At 40.9% G+C, this 19,492-nt stretch overlaps 1 protein-coding gene across 1 annotated transcript; it reads right to left on the reverse strand.

Moving 5' to 3' along the window:
• Window positions 1-1,959: 1,959 nt before the first annotated feature.
• scn2b (sodium channel, voltage-gated, type II, beta) lies at window positions 1,960-11,757 on the reverse strand. Its single transcript, XM_060942267.1, has 6 exons — window positions 11,469-11,757; window positions 10,130-10,320; window positions 8,690-8,900; window positions 5,449-5,644; window positions 4,708-4,773; window positions 1,960-2,195 (listed from the first exon to the last, which is right to left on the reverse strand). Exons 1-5 carry the CDS (start codon window positions 11,755-11,757, stop codon window positions 4,764-4,766), a joined length of 897 nt encoding a protein of 298 aa, XP_060798250.1. The 3' UTR covers window positions 1,960-2,195; window positions 4,708-4,763.
• Window positions 11,758-19,492: the final 7,735 nt, after the last annotated feature.

Raw genomic sequence — 19,492 nt, forward strand, 5'->3', positions numbered from 1 at the left:
TTCACTCATCATGTAAATATATGCAATAAAATGGCATCTTCTTTAGGGTGGGTGGGTTGGGTGGGGTGGCTGTGTTTCTGAAACATTTTTGTTGTCTTTCATCTGTTTCATCTGTCTTTAATCTGTATCACAGATTGTCTTGACTTGTTCGATGCTGTTGTCAACTCAGGGTTCACATTTTCAAAATAGTTAATAGCCGACACTGGTTAAGATTAAACAGAGGCATTTTGGGTAAAGGTTCGGAGGTGACAATGATTAGGCTCATGCGCTTGTTCCTGTTACACTGTAAACCCGAATAAGTTGAGTTTACTTAAAAAAAATTGAGGAAAGTGGTTGCCTTAAAAAAAATAAGTAATTATTAATGATTGAATTGAGTACCTTAAACTTACAATCTTCTGGTAAGTTTAAGGTACTCAATTCAATCATTAATAATTACTTATTTTTTTTAAGGCAACCACTTTCCTCAATTTTTTTAAGTAAACTTAACTTATTCGGGTTTACAGTGTACAATGCATAGCCTATTGTTTAAAAAAAAAGTTTATCACATAAAATGTTGATGTTAATATGCAAGCAATGCATTTTCTTGGCGTTTTCACAAAGTTGAAATAAATCAGTTGAAATTTAGGCTATTGGCCTATTCCCTATCATCACATCTGTTGTCTGATTTTCTTACTTTAACTGAATTGTGATAGAAGTACATGTAGATAACAAGAAAATACTTGATTATTCTCTGAAGTGTTGATAAAAGTGAGCTTCTACAAAATGATAAAAGCACCTGTCTGAGCCATGGTTTGAGCCGGCGCATGTTTACATCAAAACACGTGTGCGTGCGCGAGTATCATGGTCACGCGCAAAGTGTCCCGGTTTTAGACTCGGGAAATCTGGCCACCCTAAATGCTAACATACAGTACGTTACATCAGATGAACTAGTGAATTGTAATTTCATTTAAAACGGACCAGCTCGTGAATTCTGTGTTAAATGACTTGACTGAGGAGCGAGCAGATTCTGAATGAAATTGACTCCTACGGCTCACGAACGTTGACTAAAATGAAAACGTCATTAAATTTGACTTTCTTATAAATTACATAATTTATTTATCATATATTTATTGTAATAATTCTGAAAATATATCTCAATAACTAAGTGATTTTCATAAATGTCTATTAGTTACTATGGTAACATTATAAGCCTACAGTATTTGTATTGTTTTAGTTTCTGAGCCGTCTTTAGAATTTACCTCCAGTGTGAATCCAAAGTCTTTCAACGTGTGTTGCTTTTCACCAGACGCTGACCAGTGAGGTATCAACAACAACAACTACTACTACTACTTAGTTAAGTATCTGTAAACAAAGGTCTTCAAGAAATGCTCACAAAACAGACTCGTGTGTCAACTTATTTGTTTTCACAAAAATCCATCTTTTTCAGGAAACACACCCTTGATTAGTAAAGAAGGAGCAAAACACATTGAGATCATGGACTGTAGAAAACATGGACATTGTATCATCTCGAAAACGTGAAGCCACCACAGGTCTAGTGCCCCTGCTGGCTGGCTGCAGGATAACTTTTAGTGGGCGGACCTGACTTCAAATCGTCTCCATGGCGAAGGAATTTTGGCTTTATTTCTATCGAATGGGAGGTGATGGAGCCACGCCCTCCATGTTTTCTACAGTCAATGGTTTAGACCACAAAAACAAAGTGGCTTCATTGGAATGTTGCTGTACATATGAGTACATTTGGTTCTCAAAATAAGTTTTTTGTTTGTTATTTGTTTGGGTTTTTTGTATCAGATGAGACATAAAAATAAAGACAGCAGAAACATCTAGAAAAAAATCTCTTATCAAACTACTCCCATTTAGGCAACAGTAGGAATAAATTACCTTTAGCTATAGTCACTTTGTGAACACTGGCAGTGGTTTGAAGACACAAAACTAAAATATTTTAAAAGTGTTGTCGTTCCGATAAACACTGGGTGGAAGATTGTTAGCAATATAAAACTGCAGAGTGGAGGAGAGAAACCTGATCTGAAGCTTTACACTGGCTCAGGTGGAATGTACGGCAGGTTTAGCATTGGCTGAGATTTTCAAAAAATCCACTTTGTTTGTTGTTTAATGTTTATTGTCTGGGCGAATGAGGAAAGATCCATACCAAGGAAAACACTGCAGCCACAGCATGATGGCTCAAGCAAACGTCATTTCTGCAGGAAAAAGAAATAGAATAGAGAGTTTACATCAGAGAATAGACAAGTGATTGATCTGAATCGCCAAGCTGAAGAGAACGTTCCAGAATCTCACTGGAGAACTCGAATCAATTTTGTGTCTGTTTATTATTAATAGGCATATCAGGTGAAAATTCAAATCCAACCCAAATTGCTTGAAACTGCTCTCATTGAATTCAGAATTGAATGCAGAACAACATATTTTTTATGGAATTAAATGATGTTTATCCATGGGCCTCATTAACCAATGAGATCAAATGTTTTTTCTCCATAACTTTTTATTTTCCCAAGATATTTATGAGGAAATTGTCAGGCACATAGATAGTCGGATACTGAAAACAAAGTTTGAAACATTAGTAAAAACCAATTCTACAAATTAGTATTTAATTAGGATCAGGGCTTTGAACCGGTTCAAGGAACGAAAACGAAAACCGGGAACTTTTTCTATTTCACATGGAACAAAAACGAAACCAGAAACTTTATTATTTTTTATGTTCCGGAACAGAAACGCTTATTAAAAATAATGGTAACCGGTTAATACCGGTTTTTATTTCGTTCCTCAAAGTTTCCATAGCCTACAAATAAAGTCGTTCTTCTCCTGCGCAAGTTTCTATGACCCGCTGGGGTTCACTTCCTGTGTGACGTTCGCTGACTGAATGGAGAGAGCGGGAGGGTGGACTACTATCACGTCTCCACATCTTAAATAAGAGGTAAATATTGCAGTCTGTCGTTATTCAAAAACATCAATTTCAAACACGATATCAATATATTTGTCCACGTTAATGAGAGGCTCACGAACATTAAATGACGTTAACCTCTGTTAGCCTATCAATGCACAGGGCCTGACTAGCCTTTGGTAACGCACTAAACAAATTATCTTTCATTTTTGGCACTTTTTCTGTTTGTGTAGATGGGAAGACATACTGAGAATCCAAATCGCCAACATTTGAAATAATAATTGTTTTGAATTATTTCTTGTCTTATTTAATGAAGGTTGTAATAGAATTAGCCTACATTTGGCTTAAGCTGGATGAGACAGAGACATAATTTTATAGCCATTTGTTAAACAGCTGACAGGGAATGTAATTAACCGTTCCGGGAACGAAATTTTTTTTGTTCTAACCGGTTCGGGAACGTCTATTTAATGGTGGAACCCAAAACCGGAAACGTTAAAATTCCGTTTCTGTTCGGAACGAACCAATAGGAAAAAAATTCTGGTTCAAAGCCCTGATTAGGATTAATTATGCTAATTAGGTAAAACCGTTAAATCGATACACTCTCTTCTTCAAAGTTTCACCAAATGCCTTTATTTGTGCAATATAAAGCTGATCCTAACTCTCATTTATACATCACAGAGAAGGAGAAATCAATGTTAATTATAAAATATGCTTAAATAAGCACTGAATGTCTCACATCTACCATTCTCTATCAAAGTAAAAAAGTCATAAAAGATTATTTCTAATCCCCCTTTGTGCTCTGTAGGCCGTTGTATTTCTCAAAAGTAGCGCCTACTAGTATAACGTTATAGTGTTTATATGAAAGAATATACTGTAAATGATTATTTCGATTAATATTCACAGCTTTCAAGGCAAACCTCGAAAAAAACGTGATTGACATCCAATAAACAATTCACATGAACTGAACTGAAATTGGCACTCACGTTTCTGACTTCTGTTTTTTTTTTTTTAAATCTCATTCCGACCACTAAGATCTCAATATTTGTCATCAAAACAACTCCAGTTATATTCTAAAATAGTTACTTATTTACATGAATCAGTTTGATTTGAAAAAATAAGTAGGCAAAGCTCTGAAAACTCACTTCAAAGTCTCCTGTGAATCATAACATCAAAACTAGCAAACGGAAAATTTTGCTGAATCCTTCATCAGAAACAGTGAGAGCGAGAGAACATCCCTATAAAAGTTATCCGATTGATATTCACGAGTAATCCAGTCAGAAACCAATCAGAAGAGAGAGGGAGCCTGACTGCTTTCTCGTGACTCAAAAAGAAAATCACCGGCAGTTTCCCGAGCAGAGTTTTTACTCTGTTGTACCAACTTCAACCTGCCGTTACTCCCAAAGTACTGAACAGATCTTAACCAGATATATTTCTTTGGAAAAAGAGATTATAAGCTTTTTATTGACAGTATTCACGATAGAAAATATTCAAGAGTTAATCAATGACAGATTTGGAAACTCAGATGAGCATCTGCATGAAGAATTCTCACAGCATGGCCAGCGAGCGTCTGATACGCCTAATATTAATGCTTCATCTGTTTAGATTTGAACCTCTGAAGGCTGAAGAGGATCAAAATGCACAAGCTGCCAGCTGCTTCTGAAATCTTTGAAACATTGTTTTGTACAGAACGATTTTCACACTTTTGTTACAGATAAATGCGTTAATCTTTGTACAACTTCGTAACACATCACTCTCAGATGTCTATAAACACTACAGCGCCATTTAAGCAGAATGTATGTAAGTCAGATGTTTACCTGTGTGTGAAGAATGAGGCTCCATCAGAGTCCAGGCCCTGCAGCTCATGACCCCGTTAAATTTGTCTGTTTAATTGAAAGCAAAAACAAAAGAAGTTCATTCAGTGAGCAGTGTTCATGATGTGCTTTGTGTTGAGAATGAAATCTTTAAGTTTGGATATTTTAAGCCATCATGGAAGCTGCTTGAATTGAACTCAGACATAGGTGAGGTAAAGACAGGCATGGCATTCTCTTTTGCAATGCTGTATGTTGGGGTTGATATTTTTCAGTGGATTGATATCCTTCACGGGCGGCACGGTGGTGTAGTGGTTAGCGCTGTCGCCTCACAGCAAGAAGGTCCTGGGTTCGAACCCCGGGTCCGGCGAGGGCCTTTCTGTGTGGAGTTTGCATGTTCTCCCCGTGTCCGCGTGGGTTTCCTCCGGGTGCTCCGGTTTCCCCCACAGTCCAAAGACATGCAGGTTAGGTTAACTGGTGACTCTAAATTGACCGTAGGTGTGAATGTGAGTGTGAATGGTTGTCTGTGTCTATGTGTCAGCCCTGTGATGACCTGGCGACTTGTCCAGGGTGTACCCCGCCTTTCGCCCGTAGTTAGCTGGGATAGGCTCCAGCTTGCCTGCGACCCTGTAGAAGGATAAAGCGGCTAGAGATAATGAGATGAGATGAGATGATATCCTTCACATCACAGCTGTGTGTTCCATTAGAGCATAAAATAAAAAAAAGGAAAGAAAAAAATGTTCTCACTTGGTTCCTTCTTCTGTGCCTCCATCTCCATCTGTTTTCCCCTCCTCCTCCATTTTCTGTTCATCAGAGATGAGCTCCTGCTTCTTATGTCTGCGAACACACTTGATCACCACCATGGAGAGGATCACCAGCGCCAGCATCCCTCCTATAGATGCTCCGACTGCCACCGCAATGGTCGAGTCCCTGGGCGGAGGCACTGCACACAAAACACTGAGCGAGTTCATTTCACTCGAGATCATGACCAACACACTGAGTGAAAAAAAGAAACATCACATCAGGAAAGTCAGAAGTCAGGAATAAACCACAATGGGACATGTGGAGAGCTTTTACCATGGTGAACAGTACACGCCCAAGGTTTTATTCCTCTTATACCACAGCAATCTGCTCACAATTACATTTTTATTCATTCAAGAATGACACATGATACTTTTTATCAGTTTACATGACTTTCTTTTTACATTTTTTTATCCCCCGGTGGCCAAAAGGCCCGAAGGGGGATTATGTCGTGGCGAAGTCCATCCATCCGTCCGTACATGTCTGTCCATCTATCCATCCCAGAAAGGGTTCTCACCTTCTGAAATTAACTCCTTTCACAATTTTTGGAGGAATTTCACCAAACTTGGCAAAAGGCTTTGTTACAGGACAGTTACAGTGGTGCTTGAAAGTTTGTGAACCCTTTAGAATTTTCTATATTTCTGCATAAGTGACCTAAAACATCATCAGGTTTTCACACAAGTCCTAAAAGTAGATAAAGAGAACCCAGATAAACAAATGAGACAAAAATATTATACTTGGTCATTTATTTCTTGAGGAATATGATCCAATATTACATATCTGTGAGTGGCAAAAGTATGTGAACCTTTGCTTTCAGTATCTGGTGTGACCCCCTTGTGCAGCAATAACTGCAACTAAACGTTTCCGTTAACTGTTGATCAGTCCTGTACACCGGCTTGGAGGAATTTTAGCCCATTCCTCCGTACAGAACAGCTTCAATTCTGGGATGTTGGTGGGTTTCCTCACATGAACTGCTTGCTTCAGGTCCTTCCACAAAATTTCGATTGGATTAAGGTCAGGACTTTGACTTGGTCATTCCAAAACATTAACTTTATTCTTCATTAACCATTCTTTGGTAGAATGACTTGTGTGCTTAGGGTCGTCTAAGCACACAAGTGAAGGTTGTGACATCAACATCCCAGACATTCCAACATCCCAGAGTTGAAGCTGTTTTGTATGGAGGAATGGGCTAAAATTCCTCCAAGCCGGTGTGCAGGACTGATCAACAGTTACCGGAAACGCTTAGTTGCAGTTATTGCTGCACAAAGGGGTCACACCAGATACTGAAAGCAAAGGTTCACATGCTTAGGTTGTCTTGCTGCATGACCCACCTTCTCTTGAGATTCAGTTCATGGACAGATGTCCTGACATTTTCCTTTAGAATTCGCTGGTATAATTCAGAATTCATTGTTCCATCAATGATGGCAAGCCGTCCTGGCCCAGATGCAGCAAAACAGGCCCAAACCATGATACTACCACCACCATGTTTCACAGATGGGATAAGATTCTTATGCTGGAATGCAGTGTTTTCCTTTCTCCAAACATAATGCTTCTCATTTAAACAAAAAAGTTCTATTTTGGTCTCATCCATCCACAAAACATTTTTCCAATAGTCTTCTGGCTTGTCCACATGATCTTTAGCAAACTGCAAACAAGCAGCAATGTTCTTTTTGGAGAGCAGTGGCTTTCTCCTTGTAACCCTGCCATGCACACCATTGTTGTTCAGTGTTCTCCTGATGGTGGACTCATGAACATTAACATTAGCCAATGTGAGAGAGGCCTTCAGTTGCTTAGAAGTTACCCTGGGGTCCTTTGTGACCTCGCCGACTATTACATGCCTTGCTCTTGGCGTGATCTTTATTGGTCAACCACTCCTGGGGAGGGTAACAATGGTCTTGAATTTCCTCCATTTGTACACAATCTGTCTACTGTGGATTGGTGGAGTCCAAACTCTTTAGAGATGGTTTTGTAACCTTTTCCAGCCTGATGAGCATCAACAACGCTTTTTCTGAGGCCCTCAGAAATCTCCTTTGTTCATGCCATGATACACTTCCACAAACGTGTTGTGAAGATCAGACTTTGATAGATCCCTGTTCTTTAAATAAAACAGGGTGCCCACTCACACCTGATTGTCATCCCATTGATTGAAAACACCTGACTCTAATTTCACCTTCAAATTAACTGCTAATCCTAGAGGTTCACATACTTTTGCCACTCACAGATATGTAATATTGGATCATTTTCCTCAAGAAATAAATGACCAAGTATAATATTTTTGTCTCATTTGTTTAACTGGGTTCTCTTTATCTACTTTTAGGACTTGTGTGAAAATCTGATGATGTTTTAGGTCATATTTATGCAGAAATACAGAAAATTCTAAAGAGCTCACAAACTTTCAAGCACCACTGTATATGCATATTAAATTCCGTTTGCTATATATTGTAGTGGGAGATATTGTGCTCTCAGAGCACTCTTGTTTTCCAATACTGTGAAAAGTCTGTGAGACAAATTAGTTCCCGTGATCACTCGTGTTCCAGCAGCTCGAAACCATCATCCCAGAAAAGTCCTCATGACTCTCCTGGGGATGAAACCGTGCAGCCTGTGAACTGCTGACACTGGAGACTCCTTCCATCATCTCTGTACAGTAAACATCAATAACAGCACATTTATAAAATCTTCTGATTTTTATTCTCAGGTTGAGTCTCTTTCTCCTGCCTTTGTGCACGATGTTCCTGTGACAGACTCAGGATCCACCGCCATGCTGACGAGGATAAAATGCTGACTGAAAGTGAGTGAATGAGATTTTAATACATTTCTATGAAATATATCTGCAATTAGTTCTTTGTAGAATTCATTCATAATCTCAAACAAAAGAGGTTGCACTTTTTCTCATCGAATAAATAAAAACGATGTGATAAACTTCTCCTCTCACTGTGAGTTTTTGAAAGTGGCTCATTTTCCTGAACTATTTTTGCAGCTGCTTTCAAAAGTCCTCGAGTGATCGTGTATCTGTAAAGTCAATCTGAACTGGATTTATAATAACATATATATTTTTTCCATACTAAAACATGCAGATGTGTCACAAAAAAAAGCGGTGCACTGTAAGATATCTATATTCTCAAGTGCTTCATTTACGGGCAGCAAATTGTGGAGCTTTTTCTTCCTCAGTGGTGTGATAAACACTTACACTCAGTGACAACAGACAGCTGGATTCTCCCATGGCCCTCGACACGATCAGGAGGATTGCGAACATAACAGTTATAGATTCCTTCGTCTGTCAGCTGCACGTCTGAGATGGTGATGGAAAGGTCATTTTTGTCCAGGTTTCCAGCAAACTTTACCCTGTCCCCGAAACGCTCTTTCTTCCAAGGAGTTATTCTGTTCTTAAAGGATATTAACTACAGAAAGACAGAAAAAGGAAATAGTTAAATTGAACAGGAAATCAGAATTGTGCATGTGCACGCACACACACACACACACACACACACACACACACACACACACACACACACACAGGCTTTTCAAGCCTAACTGCGCAAATAATAATAAAGGAGCAGGTGTTTTTACATTAGTGTGAAGAGAAATAACACAGCTAAACATGTAGAGACAGTTAAACAGTGTCTGTTTGTGAAAATTATCAAGTTAATATGATCCTTGATGCAAGAATAAACAGCCCTCAATACACCCATACAGAATATAAGCATGGAACGGGGGGGGGGGGGGGGGGGGGCAGAGAGAGAGGCAGAGAGGCAGAGGCAGATAGAGAGAGAGAGAGAGGCAGAGAGAGAGAGGCAGATGGGGCAGACAGAGAGGTAGTGAGAGAGATGCAAAGAGAGAGAGGCAGCGAGAAATGCAGCGAGAGAGAGGCAGAGAGAGAGGGACATACAGAGAGAGAGGTAGAGAGAGAGGCAGAGAGACAAAGAGAGAGAGGAAAAGATAGATAGATAGATAGATAGATAGATAGATAGATAGATAGATAGATAGATAGATAGATAGATAGATAGATAGATAGGCAAAGAGAGAGAGGCAGAGAGAGGCAAAAGGAGACCAAGTCAGAGAGAGAGAGGCAGAGAGAAAGGAAGTGAGAGGGAGGCAGAGAGGCGCAAAGATGTGTATATATAGAGAGAGAGAGGAAGAGAGAGAGGAGCAAAGATAGAGAGGCAGAGAAAGAGGCAGACAGAGAGAGAGAGGCAGAGAGAGATGCAAAGAGAGAGAAGCAGAGAGAGAGGGACATACAGAGAGAGAGGCAGAGAGACAGACAAAGAGAGAGAGAGAGAGAGAGAGGCAAAGAGAAAGAGAGAGGCAGAGAGAGAGGCAGAGAGAGAGGCAAAGATAGATAGATAGATAGATAGATAGATAGATAGATAGATAGATAGATAGATAGATAGATAGATAGAGGCAGAGAGAGGCAAAAGGAGACCGAGTCAGAGAGAGAGAGGCACAGAGAAAGGAAGCGAGAGAGAGGCAGAGAGAGAGGTGCAAAGATATATATATATAGAGAGAGAGAGAGGCAGAGAGAGAGAAGCAAAGATAGAGAGGCAGAGAAAGAGGCATACAGAGAGAGGCAGAGAAAGAGGCAGAGAGAGAGAGAGAGAGAGAGGCAGAGAGAAGGTCATACTCTCCTTACCGTCACCTCGGAGTCATTTTTGGTCTCCTGGTAGGTCCAGTTCATAGAAAATCTGCTCGTATCCAGTTTATAGCAGGAGTTGAAAATGCATGAGATCTTCACCATGGTGCCGTTCAGTGCATTAATCTGCTGGGCCACAAGTACTTCCATCGAGGAGACAGAAGACACTAAAACAGAAACAAGGAACTCATCTGATTCCAAAGACACCATTATACACTCTTATTATCCGTAGTAAAGTTTTTTTTTTCTTTTGGTTGTGTCTAGGCCAGGGTTTCTCAAACTTCTTTGCTCTGGGGCCCAGTAATGTTAGGCCTTTGTGCTGCAAGGCCCTGCATAGGCCTATGCCTCTGTGCGCCCCCCACACACACACATCATGTGCACCTCCATAGATAGATAGATAGATAGATACATACATAGTTCATTATTTATTTATTTATTTATTTATTTATTTATTTTTTGTTAGTAGTACTTGTTACAAGTAGCGGGCTTATACCAGCATAACAATATTTTGGCTAAATAAGACCTAACAGGAGTGCATTAGCAGAATTGTAGAAAATTGCCAAATGACCAGTAACTGTCCAAAGATATGCCATTATTATTATTATTATTATTATTATTATTGCTTAGACCTAAACTATTATTAAACAAGGGAAACTAACAGAAGTGCTTTGACTTTGAAATTATTGCCAAATTACTTAAATATACTGATATGTAGACCCAATAATTTATTATTATTAACCTATTATTACCATTTGCGTAAGAACCATTAAACCAAGATTTTTTTTTTTAACTTTTGTGTTTTAGATTTTTTTTTTTAAACTACATCTTTGAACTTGAAGCACTGCCAAACAGTGCCTCAATAACATACACACGCTTATAAAAAGGTCTACCAGAAACATGGGACCTCAAACCGAGAAACCTAAAGACCCACTGTAGCCCTAATACTGACTGATTACACAGTCCCAGTATGAAGAAGGGAGAACTGAACGTAGGCTGCATGCTGACTTTTAACCTCAAATGACAGGCCCAGTCAGCCACAGAGATTTGGTAAAAGAAAAGTCAGCATTCTAATGCGAAGGATATGCCTGCTTTCTCGCCACTAACAGGTCGAAACGAGGAAGACAGGGTGACAAGGCCACTCGGAGTGTGTTTTCTGAGTTGAGCCTGTTTCGGTATTTTGTCTTTGTGGCTGTCAAATGTGAAAATGTGGTCTCGCAGAGGTATGTTGAATGGAAAGGCATCAGTGTTTTCACTGCCATCTCACTCAGCTGGGGATATTCATCACAGCATGACAGCCAGAATTCAGACAGAGAAAGTCGACCAAATCTCGACTGCAGACCAGCATCGCACGAAAGCTCCAGAGGTTTATCCTGCACCACAGGTGGCAGAGCGCTCGTTTCTGGGTTGGTGAACGGATCTCTTACCCATTGCTTTTCCGTGAGATGGGATTTTGAGGGGAAGTATGAATCAAAATGACGCAGTGTTTCGGTAAGGCGTTGCGCGATCACTACCGGCACCTGCCCCAAATCCACACCTTCATCAGCCAGAGATGACAGACAGCCGAACATGTCAAACACACCTCTATTAACTCTGTTGGTCCAGACTGAGAGCTTCTTTTTGAAAGCCATGATTTTATCATTGGCTTGAAAAATGTCACACGCTTGGCCTTGGATCGACAGGTTTAGCATATTGAAATGGTCCAGGATGTCAGAAAGATAAGCTACCTTTATAAGCCAAGACTGATCTCGCAGGTGATCGGCAAGACTGGACTGTTTATTTGTCAAGAATGCCTCAACCTCATGCCTCAACTCGTACACTCTGTTCACCCCGTGACAGCCAACGAACCTCAGAGTGCAAGAGCAGATGAACATGATCTGCACCCATCTCATCACACAGAGCTGTAAATAGATGGGAATTTGTCGGATTGGCCTTAATGAAGTTCACTATTTTGACCACTTGATTTCAAACTTCATGAAGCTCTGTGGACAGGCGTTTAGAGGCAAGTACCTCTCGATGAATAACACAGTGCGTTGCCTGCACTGATGGTGAAATGGCTTTTACCCGAGCAACAACTCCGTTGTGCCTGCCGGTCATAGCCGCTGCCCCATCTGTGCAGACACCGACACAATGCCCCCATATCAACCCATGCCCGGAGATGTACCCATCAAGCATACGGAACATTTCTCTAGCAGTTGTGGTCCCTGGAAGCACCTTACAAAACAAAAAATCCTCATGAAACCGGCCCTCATGAGCATATCTGATGTAGACCAGAAGCATAGCCAAGTTAGAGAGATCCGTGGTCTCATCCAATTGAATGGCAAACCAGTCAGATGACTTCACCCTTTCTAAAATTTTCATTTCGATGTCTGCCGCCATATCGTCAATTTGACGACAGACCATGTCATTTGACAGAGGAATCTCTTTTACTTTGGCTGCAGCAGCCGGACCCAACACCTCACTACAAGCAGTAACAATCGAAGGCATAATTAGCTTCTCCCCAATTGTGAAGGGTGCCTGACATTTGCAAATGTGGTGTGAAATCATGTATGATGCCTTTGTTAGCTTTTCATTCTCTGTCAAATTACTTTTCAACACTTTAGTTTGGGTGGCCAATTCATCACGTTTTCTTCTAAAAAAATCCTCTGATTTATCCTTGAGATGCGAATGTTTAGTTTCCAAATGCCGGCGTAATTTGGATGGCTTCATAGCTTCGTTGCTTAGCATGGTTTGGCAGATAACACGGATTGGTTTCGGGTGACAACTATCACTTGAAATAAAGCCGAATTGTATGTATGAAGGGTCGTAATTCCGAGTGAATGGGCGATATTTTTTGCCTCTGGCTCATGTTGTGTATCTGCACTGTCAGATGGGCGCTTTCCAAAGAAAGAGTCCAGAGTAGCTTGCTTTGAACATGCCATGATATTGCTCTCATAAAGCGTGTGCGCAAATGACTGGACTTGGGACAGAATGAATGAATAAGTGCAAGTGTGCAACCTTGCGCGGGCGGGAACGCTTAACATTCTAGAATGGGGGGCGGGACTTACACTACATGGCGCACAGTGACAAAAGCACTGAGAGCAGAGCCAGCCAATCGCTCTTCTACATGATCTGATTGACAGTTACCAGTAGTTTGAAATTATAATACTGACTACTAGTGCAGAGGCAGGCTTGCGGACCAACGGTAATCTTCTCATGGACCGGTACCGGTCCACGGCCCATAGATTGAGAAACACCGGTCTAGAGCACCATCTTTAAAAACAGACATCTTCCTTTAAGCCCCAAAAATCTGGGGAGAGAAAATGTGGACTGATGAAGCAGATTATATTTTCCCCTTTGCAATGTGATGTAACAAAACATAAAAATTATCTTTAAAAGCCTGATAATGGAGAAAAAGCGTATGTAATAATATATTACTCACTCTGATATATTATTAATATCTTAATGCTGTCTGTCATGAACTCGATACAGAAACGATCCATCACGATAATCATGATCAAGTTCACAATTTAACAGTATGGGTGTCACACACGTTTACTGGAGAATATCACGCCTTACAGCAGGCCCTGTGATTGCATGAGGAATATGAAGGAGCTTAATATTGTCTAGTGATTCTTTATTGATCATATTTTGTTTGTCAGTGTGAGAAAATGCAGAAGACTGAAAGCTGTTAATGAGGAATCTCTTTGTTGTGACATTTAAGTGTGATATTATGCTGAATATTGTCAAATTTGTAAAGCTTTGCTCCGATTGACGAACATTTTTTAACTGTCATCTGTCAGCCAATCAGAGTGAAGCTCATCTCATCTCATTATCTCTAGCTGCTTTATCCTGTTCTACAGGGTCGCAGGCAAGCTGGAGCCTATCCCAGCTGACTACGGGCGAAAGGCGGGGTACACCCTGGACAAGTCGCCAGGTCATCACAGGGCTGACACATAGACACAGACAACCATTCACACTCACATTCACACCTACGGTCAATTTAGAGTCACCAGTTAACCTAACCTGCATGTCTTTGGACTGTGGGGGAAACCGGAGCACCCGGAGGAAACCCACGCGGACACGGGGAGAACATGCAAACTCCACACAGAAAGGCCCTCGCCGGCCACGGGGCTCGAACCTGGACCCTCTTGCTGTGAGGCAACAGTGCTAACCACTACACCACCGTGCCGCTCCAGAGTGAAGCTATTTACATATTTAAATTTAAAGGCACAGCCTTGAGATTAGCCTGCTTTATCCTGGAGGATTTTCATACCATGCTAAAAGTGCATGGGAATAAAGAACCAAGGCGTGTTTTCAATTTAAAAATCTTGCAAAGTTACAAAAGCATTTCAGGGAATAATATAAACTGTGGACGGCACGGTGGTGTAGTGGTTAGCGCTGTCGCCTCACAGCAAGAAGGTCCGGGTTCGAGCCCCGTGGCCGGTGAGGGCCTTTCTGTGCGTAGTTTGCATGTTCTCCCCATGTCCGCGTGGGTTTCCTCCGGGTGCTCCGGTTTCCCCCACAGTCCAAAGACATGCAGGTTAGGTTAACTGGTGACTCTAAATTGAGCGTAGGTGTGAATGTGAGTGTGAATGGTTGTCTGTGTCTATGTGTCAGCCCTGTGATGACCTGGCGACTTGTCCAGGGTGTACCCCGCCTTTCGCCCGTAGTCAGCTGGGATAGGCTCCAGCTTGCTTGCAAACCTGTGGAACAGGATAAAGCGGCTAGAGATGATGAGATGAGATGAATATAAACTGATTGGAAAGTGTATGGCGCGTCCCCTTTAAACAAAATTACAGAAAGATCCTGACAATTTGCTGTAAAGAAACTCAGTGTGCTTCCTTTAGCACTGTTCTCCAGAAGCTGGACTGGTGCTAATAACCAGGAACGTGACAGCAATACTGACTCTATAGTACACAGTGTACAGTTCTAGAAGATAAATGATTGACACTGGAATGGCTCGGCTGAGAAGGGGTTCTTTTTGAGTCTCATTCTTCTCAAGGTTCCTTCCTCATGTGGTTTCCTGGGGTCCCTCACCGCTGTCACCTCTGACTTGATCATTCGGGACAAATTAAAAAATGATATCCAGGTTTGTGTCGAGCCGTTTTGTCACAATGTCCTAAATGTTCACTGTTAAACTGAATGAAACTGAATCGAATCGAATGTTTTAACAATGCAGCCCTGAAATTTCCCCCGCAGCTGCCCGAGCTGTTCTTCTGACCGTGATCACAGGCTGAAAAACGACCTGTCCTCATTAGTCCCTGTTCTAATTTCTTCCTCTGAACAGTTCACTAGATTCATACGCAGAAGCAAGAACTGGAAAGTCTCCTGACTGAAACTCGTTTTGAAGTTTTGTTTTGAATCAGGATGATATTGGATCAGGATGCAGCCACACCCAGTTCTGCAGTATAACTGCACCAGAGCAGGAGCCGACTCGCAGAAAGCAGCAGAGCTTAGACAGCACTTTTACAGTCCAGACAGATGACTGCATTGCTGCAGCACACACACACACACACACACACACACACACACACACACACACACACACACACACACAAAATCCTCTTTCATTTATCAGTGTGATGCTACTTCTAATATTATTCTGCTCTGAGTGTTTCATTATCTGTATGATACACACATCTAGTGTGAGACATTTAACACTTTTTTTGAGAGAGAGAGAGCATGTATATATATACACACACACACACACACATATACATACATATATATATATATATATATATGTGTGTGTGTGTGTGTGTGTGTGTGTGTGTGTGCATAATAGCATTACTGTATGTAGTTATTGATAACAGTACTCAGTTCTATCCCAATGCTTCACTTTGCAGTCAGGAGTAGTTTTGTGTTTATGGACAAACCTACAGTCGCTGCTGCAATTATTTTTCACTGGCCAGGTTTCCTCTGCAGGAGCAGCAGAAACTTAATCCTACCCCTCCCTTTTCATCTCTCTCTCTCTCTCTCTCTGCAGAACAGCTCAGCCCTTCCCTCTTAAAAGTGACCTTTCTTTTCAGAAGCGTGCACCTGTCCACACACACACACACACACACACACTACAGTTAGATATGCAGAATCGATATTCAGTGGGTGTGTTACACAATAGCATCATCCCAGCCACCACTTCCACTTTGTTCAGAACACATCTCTCTCCTGTCTCTTTTTCACAGCAACAAATCTGCAGAACTCCACCGTGACCTTGAAAAGGGAGAAAGACTCCTGAATATTTACGACCGTGTTTTTTTCTCTTTCAGCCTGTTTTAAAGTCTGGTGTGCTGGATTGTTCGTCTTCTCTCTATCCACGACTTTTACCCTGCACTCACTGACTGCATTATCCACACTCAACGTCACAGAGACACGAGTTATTAATGAATTAATTACATGGTGCTGTGGCCTTTAGTATGGCGTCCTGTTTTATTTAAGTTCAAATTCTATTTCAAAAATTTTAATCCAAGCACGTCCTGTTGAATTGTCACTCTCATTTCACCAGTGAGCACAAATAATACGAGAGAATTCAGATCCGCTCAGAGAGACGACGTGCTCATCTCTCATCTCATCTCATTATCTCTAGCCGCTTTATCCTGTTGTACAGGGTCACAGGCAAGCTGGAGCCTATCCCAGCTGACTACGGGCGAAAGGCGGGGTACACCCTGGACAAGTCGCCAGGCCATCACAGGGCTGACACATAGACACAGACAACCATTCACACCTACGGTCAATTTAGAGTCACCAGTTAACCTAACCTGCATGTCTTTGTCTTTGGACTGTGGGGGAAACCGGAGCACCCGGAGGAAACCCACGCGGACACGGGGAGAACATGCAAACTCCGCACAGAAAGGCCCTCGCTGGCCACGGGGCTCGAACCCGGACCTTCTTGCTGTGAGGTGACAGCGCTAACCACTACACCACCGTGCCGCCCACGACGTGCTCATGTTTGCTTGTTTTTGTGCATGGTAATGTCCAACGGCAGCTCAAGTTCAAATGCAAATACAAGTTCTAGTCGACACTTCAGTTTCAATGTCTAAACAACTCTGATTTTGTATGACGGTGGATGAGGGCCATTGCAGGTAAAAGCATTCTGAGAAAAAAAATCACAATTTTAGAGATTTTAAAGTCATAAATTTTCAAGAAAAAAATTCTGAAAAATAGTGGGGTGTTTTGTCAAGGAATAGGTCACTTCACTTTGGGAGGTTGATCAACATCACACCAAAAAGACACCACGGTGGAGCCGAGATTTACAGGAAATGCAGTCTTTCCTCCTTGATTTTCAACTCCATTTCCCAGAATGCACTGCAGCCAGGAAGCATGTGATTGTTGTCTCACAGAATATCCAAGTTTTTTTGTTTTTCTCATCTCATCTCATCTCCTCATCTCTAGCCGCTTTATCCTGTTCTACAGGGTCGCAGGCAAGCTGGAGCCTATCCCAGCTGACTACGGGCGAAAGGCGGGGTACACCCTGGACAAGTCGCCAGGTCATCACAGGGCTTTTTTTGTTTTTTCCATCATAAATTTGGAATGAGTTTCGATCCAGAATTAATCTGTTGGCAATTATTAAGATAAGATAAGAGGTGGTCAACATGCACATACCCCATGCTCAGAAATACAAAGAAAGAAAGAAAGAAAGAAAGAAAGAAAGAAAGAAAGAAACTCTTACATTTACTAAATTCACTGAAAGGTTGCTCTTAAAAGGGCCATTTTAACTCAACTTTTTATAAATTAATTTCCCTCTTGTGGAACTAAAATGAGAAAAGTGGAAATATTTACTCCTGTATTCAAAAATATGACATCTTAGTAAGAGAAAATATCTTTAATATGAAATGTATTCATTATTTCCTACTGCAAGATTACTAGATCATTAAACCTCTTTCTAGATGTTTTTACTCATTTCAAACTCATTTATTTCTCTTAAAGCTATCCAGCCTTTCAATTTCATAAAACCGGTGAAATTTATTTCCCTCTGAAATTTGGTCATTGTAATATATTCTTATTTCTGTAATATCTCACAAAATATCAGGCCATTCTGTGGCTGGGAAGTTATTTAATTTGAGGGGATTGGAGCAAATAATGTGCATGAAATCGCTTGCTTCACGCAGCCAAGCAGACAGAGGAAGTCCGTGTGTGTGCGCATGCGCAAGTTGACCTTTGAGCGTGCACTGACAGTTCCATCATTCTGTCGCTAAACGAACAGCTGATCACACTGAGGTGCTCGCTGAGTGCTGATATTTATTAGTTTGGTCCTGCGTTTCCTTCGTATATAACATAACATCTTTTCTTCTCGCTTTCCGTTACTGTAGTCGGTCTTTCACGTTTCATTCGCACACTCACGTCCTCCATTTTTCTCTCCTGTTTCAAATTTGTATCCCAGAATGCCTTGCACGAACGAAGAAAGCCCACCATGTCATGCATGACATACAGTAATATCTTGAATTGGGTCATGGTGAAGCAGGAAAAAATAGCGGAGAATTTTGGGCCATGTGGAGATAAATTTATTAATTGCTCTATTTTAAAAAAATAATAATAAAATTGGAAGTCTGTGATTCGAATTCAGTAGCTTTTGGTCCACTAAACAAAAATAATTGGGTGTCGGGGAAAATTCTTTTTATGTACTACACTTGAAAAATCTGAAAGGCAGTCTAGGTTTCAGAAAAAAAAAAAAAAAAAATAAATATATATATATATATATATATATATATATATATATATATATATATATATATATATATATATGCCACCAGGATGAGAAATTTAAAGCTTAACATAAGTAAAAGTATCTAAAACAGGTTAACTCAACTCTTAGAATAAACACCACATTATTTTATAATACTAGATATACAGTATTTGCCCATATTCATGATATTGTCACTTGTTAAGTGTCCAGCGAGCTTATTCCAGCGACTGTATCTCCTTTAGACCAACAACCTCTCGACCTTTAGCTAATTTGTATTCTGAAAGCTTGCTGAAAGGATTTTAAAAACTGGCTCCAGGAATTAAATCTAATAACAGAGAGATAACTGCAGATCATATTTATCTGGTAATTTTTCTATACAGTTGTTGTATTGTGTTGCTTCTGCTGTCTCTTTTCCTGATTTTGGAGTCAGACCGTGTCCCCGTGTTAAGGTACCAGATACATGAAAAGATCCTGTGACTTGCAACATGAGAATTCAACCACACTGAACTTTTCCCCTTTTTGTGATGTGACATGTCCGAGATATCTTCATGTCATATCACTCACTGGCCTTGTCCACATGCTGGACCACTGATAGACTTTGGAGATGATGATGATGGTCTGAGCCACAGGTTTTCTGTCCCCAAGGCTGAGATTGCCTCCTGTTTTCTCCTCTTGACCACAGCTCCTCCTGGACCCATTTCAAT

The sequence above is a fragment of the Neoarius graeffei genome, chromosome 16, assembly GCF_027579695.1.
Source record: "Neoarius graeffei isolate fNeoGra1 chromosome 16, fNeoGra1.pri, whole genome shotgun sequence".
NCBI classification, from domain to species: Eukaryota; Metazoa; Chordata; class Actinopteri; order Siluriformes; family Ariidae; genus Neoarius; species Neoarius graeffei.

What these genes read in the sequence shown, in the direction of transcription:
- scn2b (XM_060942267.1), bottom strand. Translation starts at nt 11,757, where the DNA reads ATGGCTTTCAAAAAGAAGCTCTCAGTCTGGACCAACAGAGTTAATAGA. An exon ending in AAAATGACTCCGAGGTGACG is followed by an intron (nt 8,901 to 10,129) that starts GTAAGGAGAGTA and finishes GTCTTTCTGTAG; the next exon opens with TTAATATCCTTTAAGAACAG. An exon ending in GCTGTCTGTTGTCACTGAGT is followed by an intron (nt 5,645 to 8,689) that starts GTAAGTGTTTAT and finishes TTTTGTGTGCAG; the next exon opens with TGCCTCCGCCCAGGGACTCG.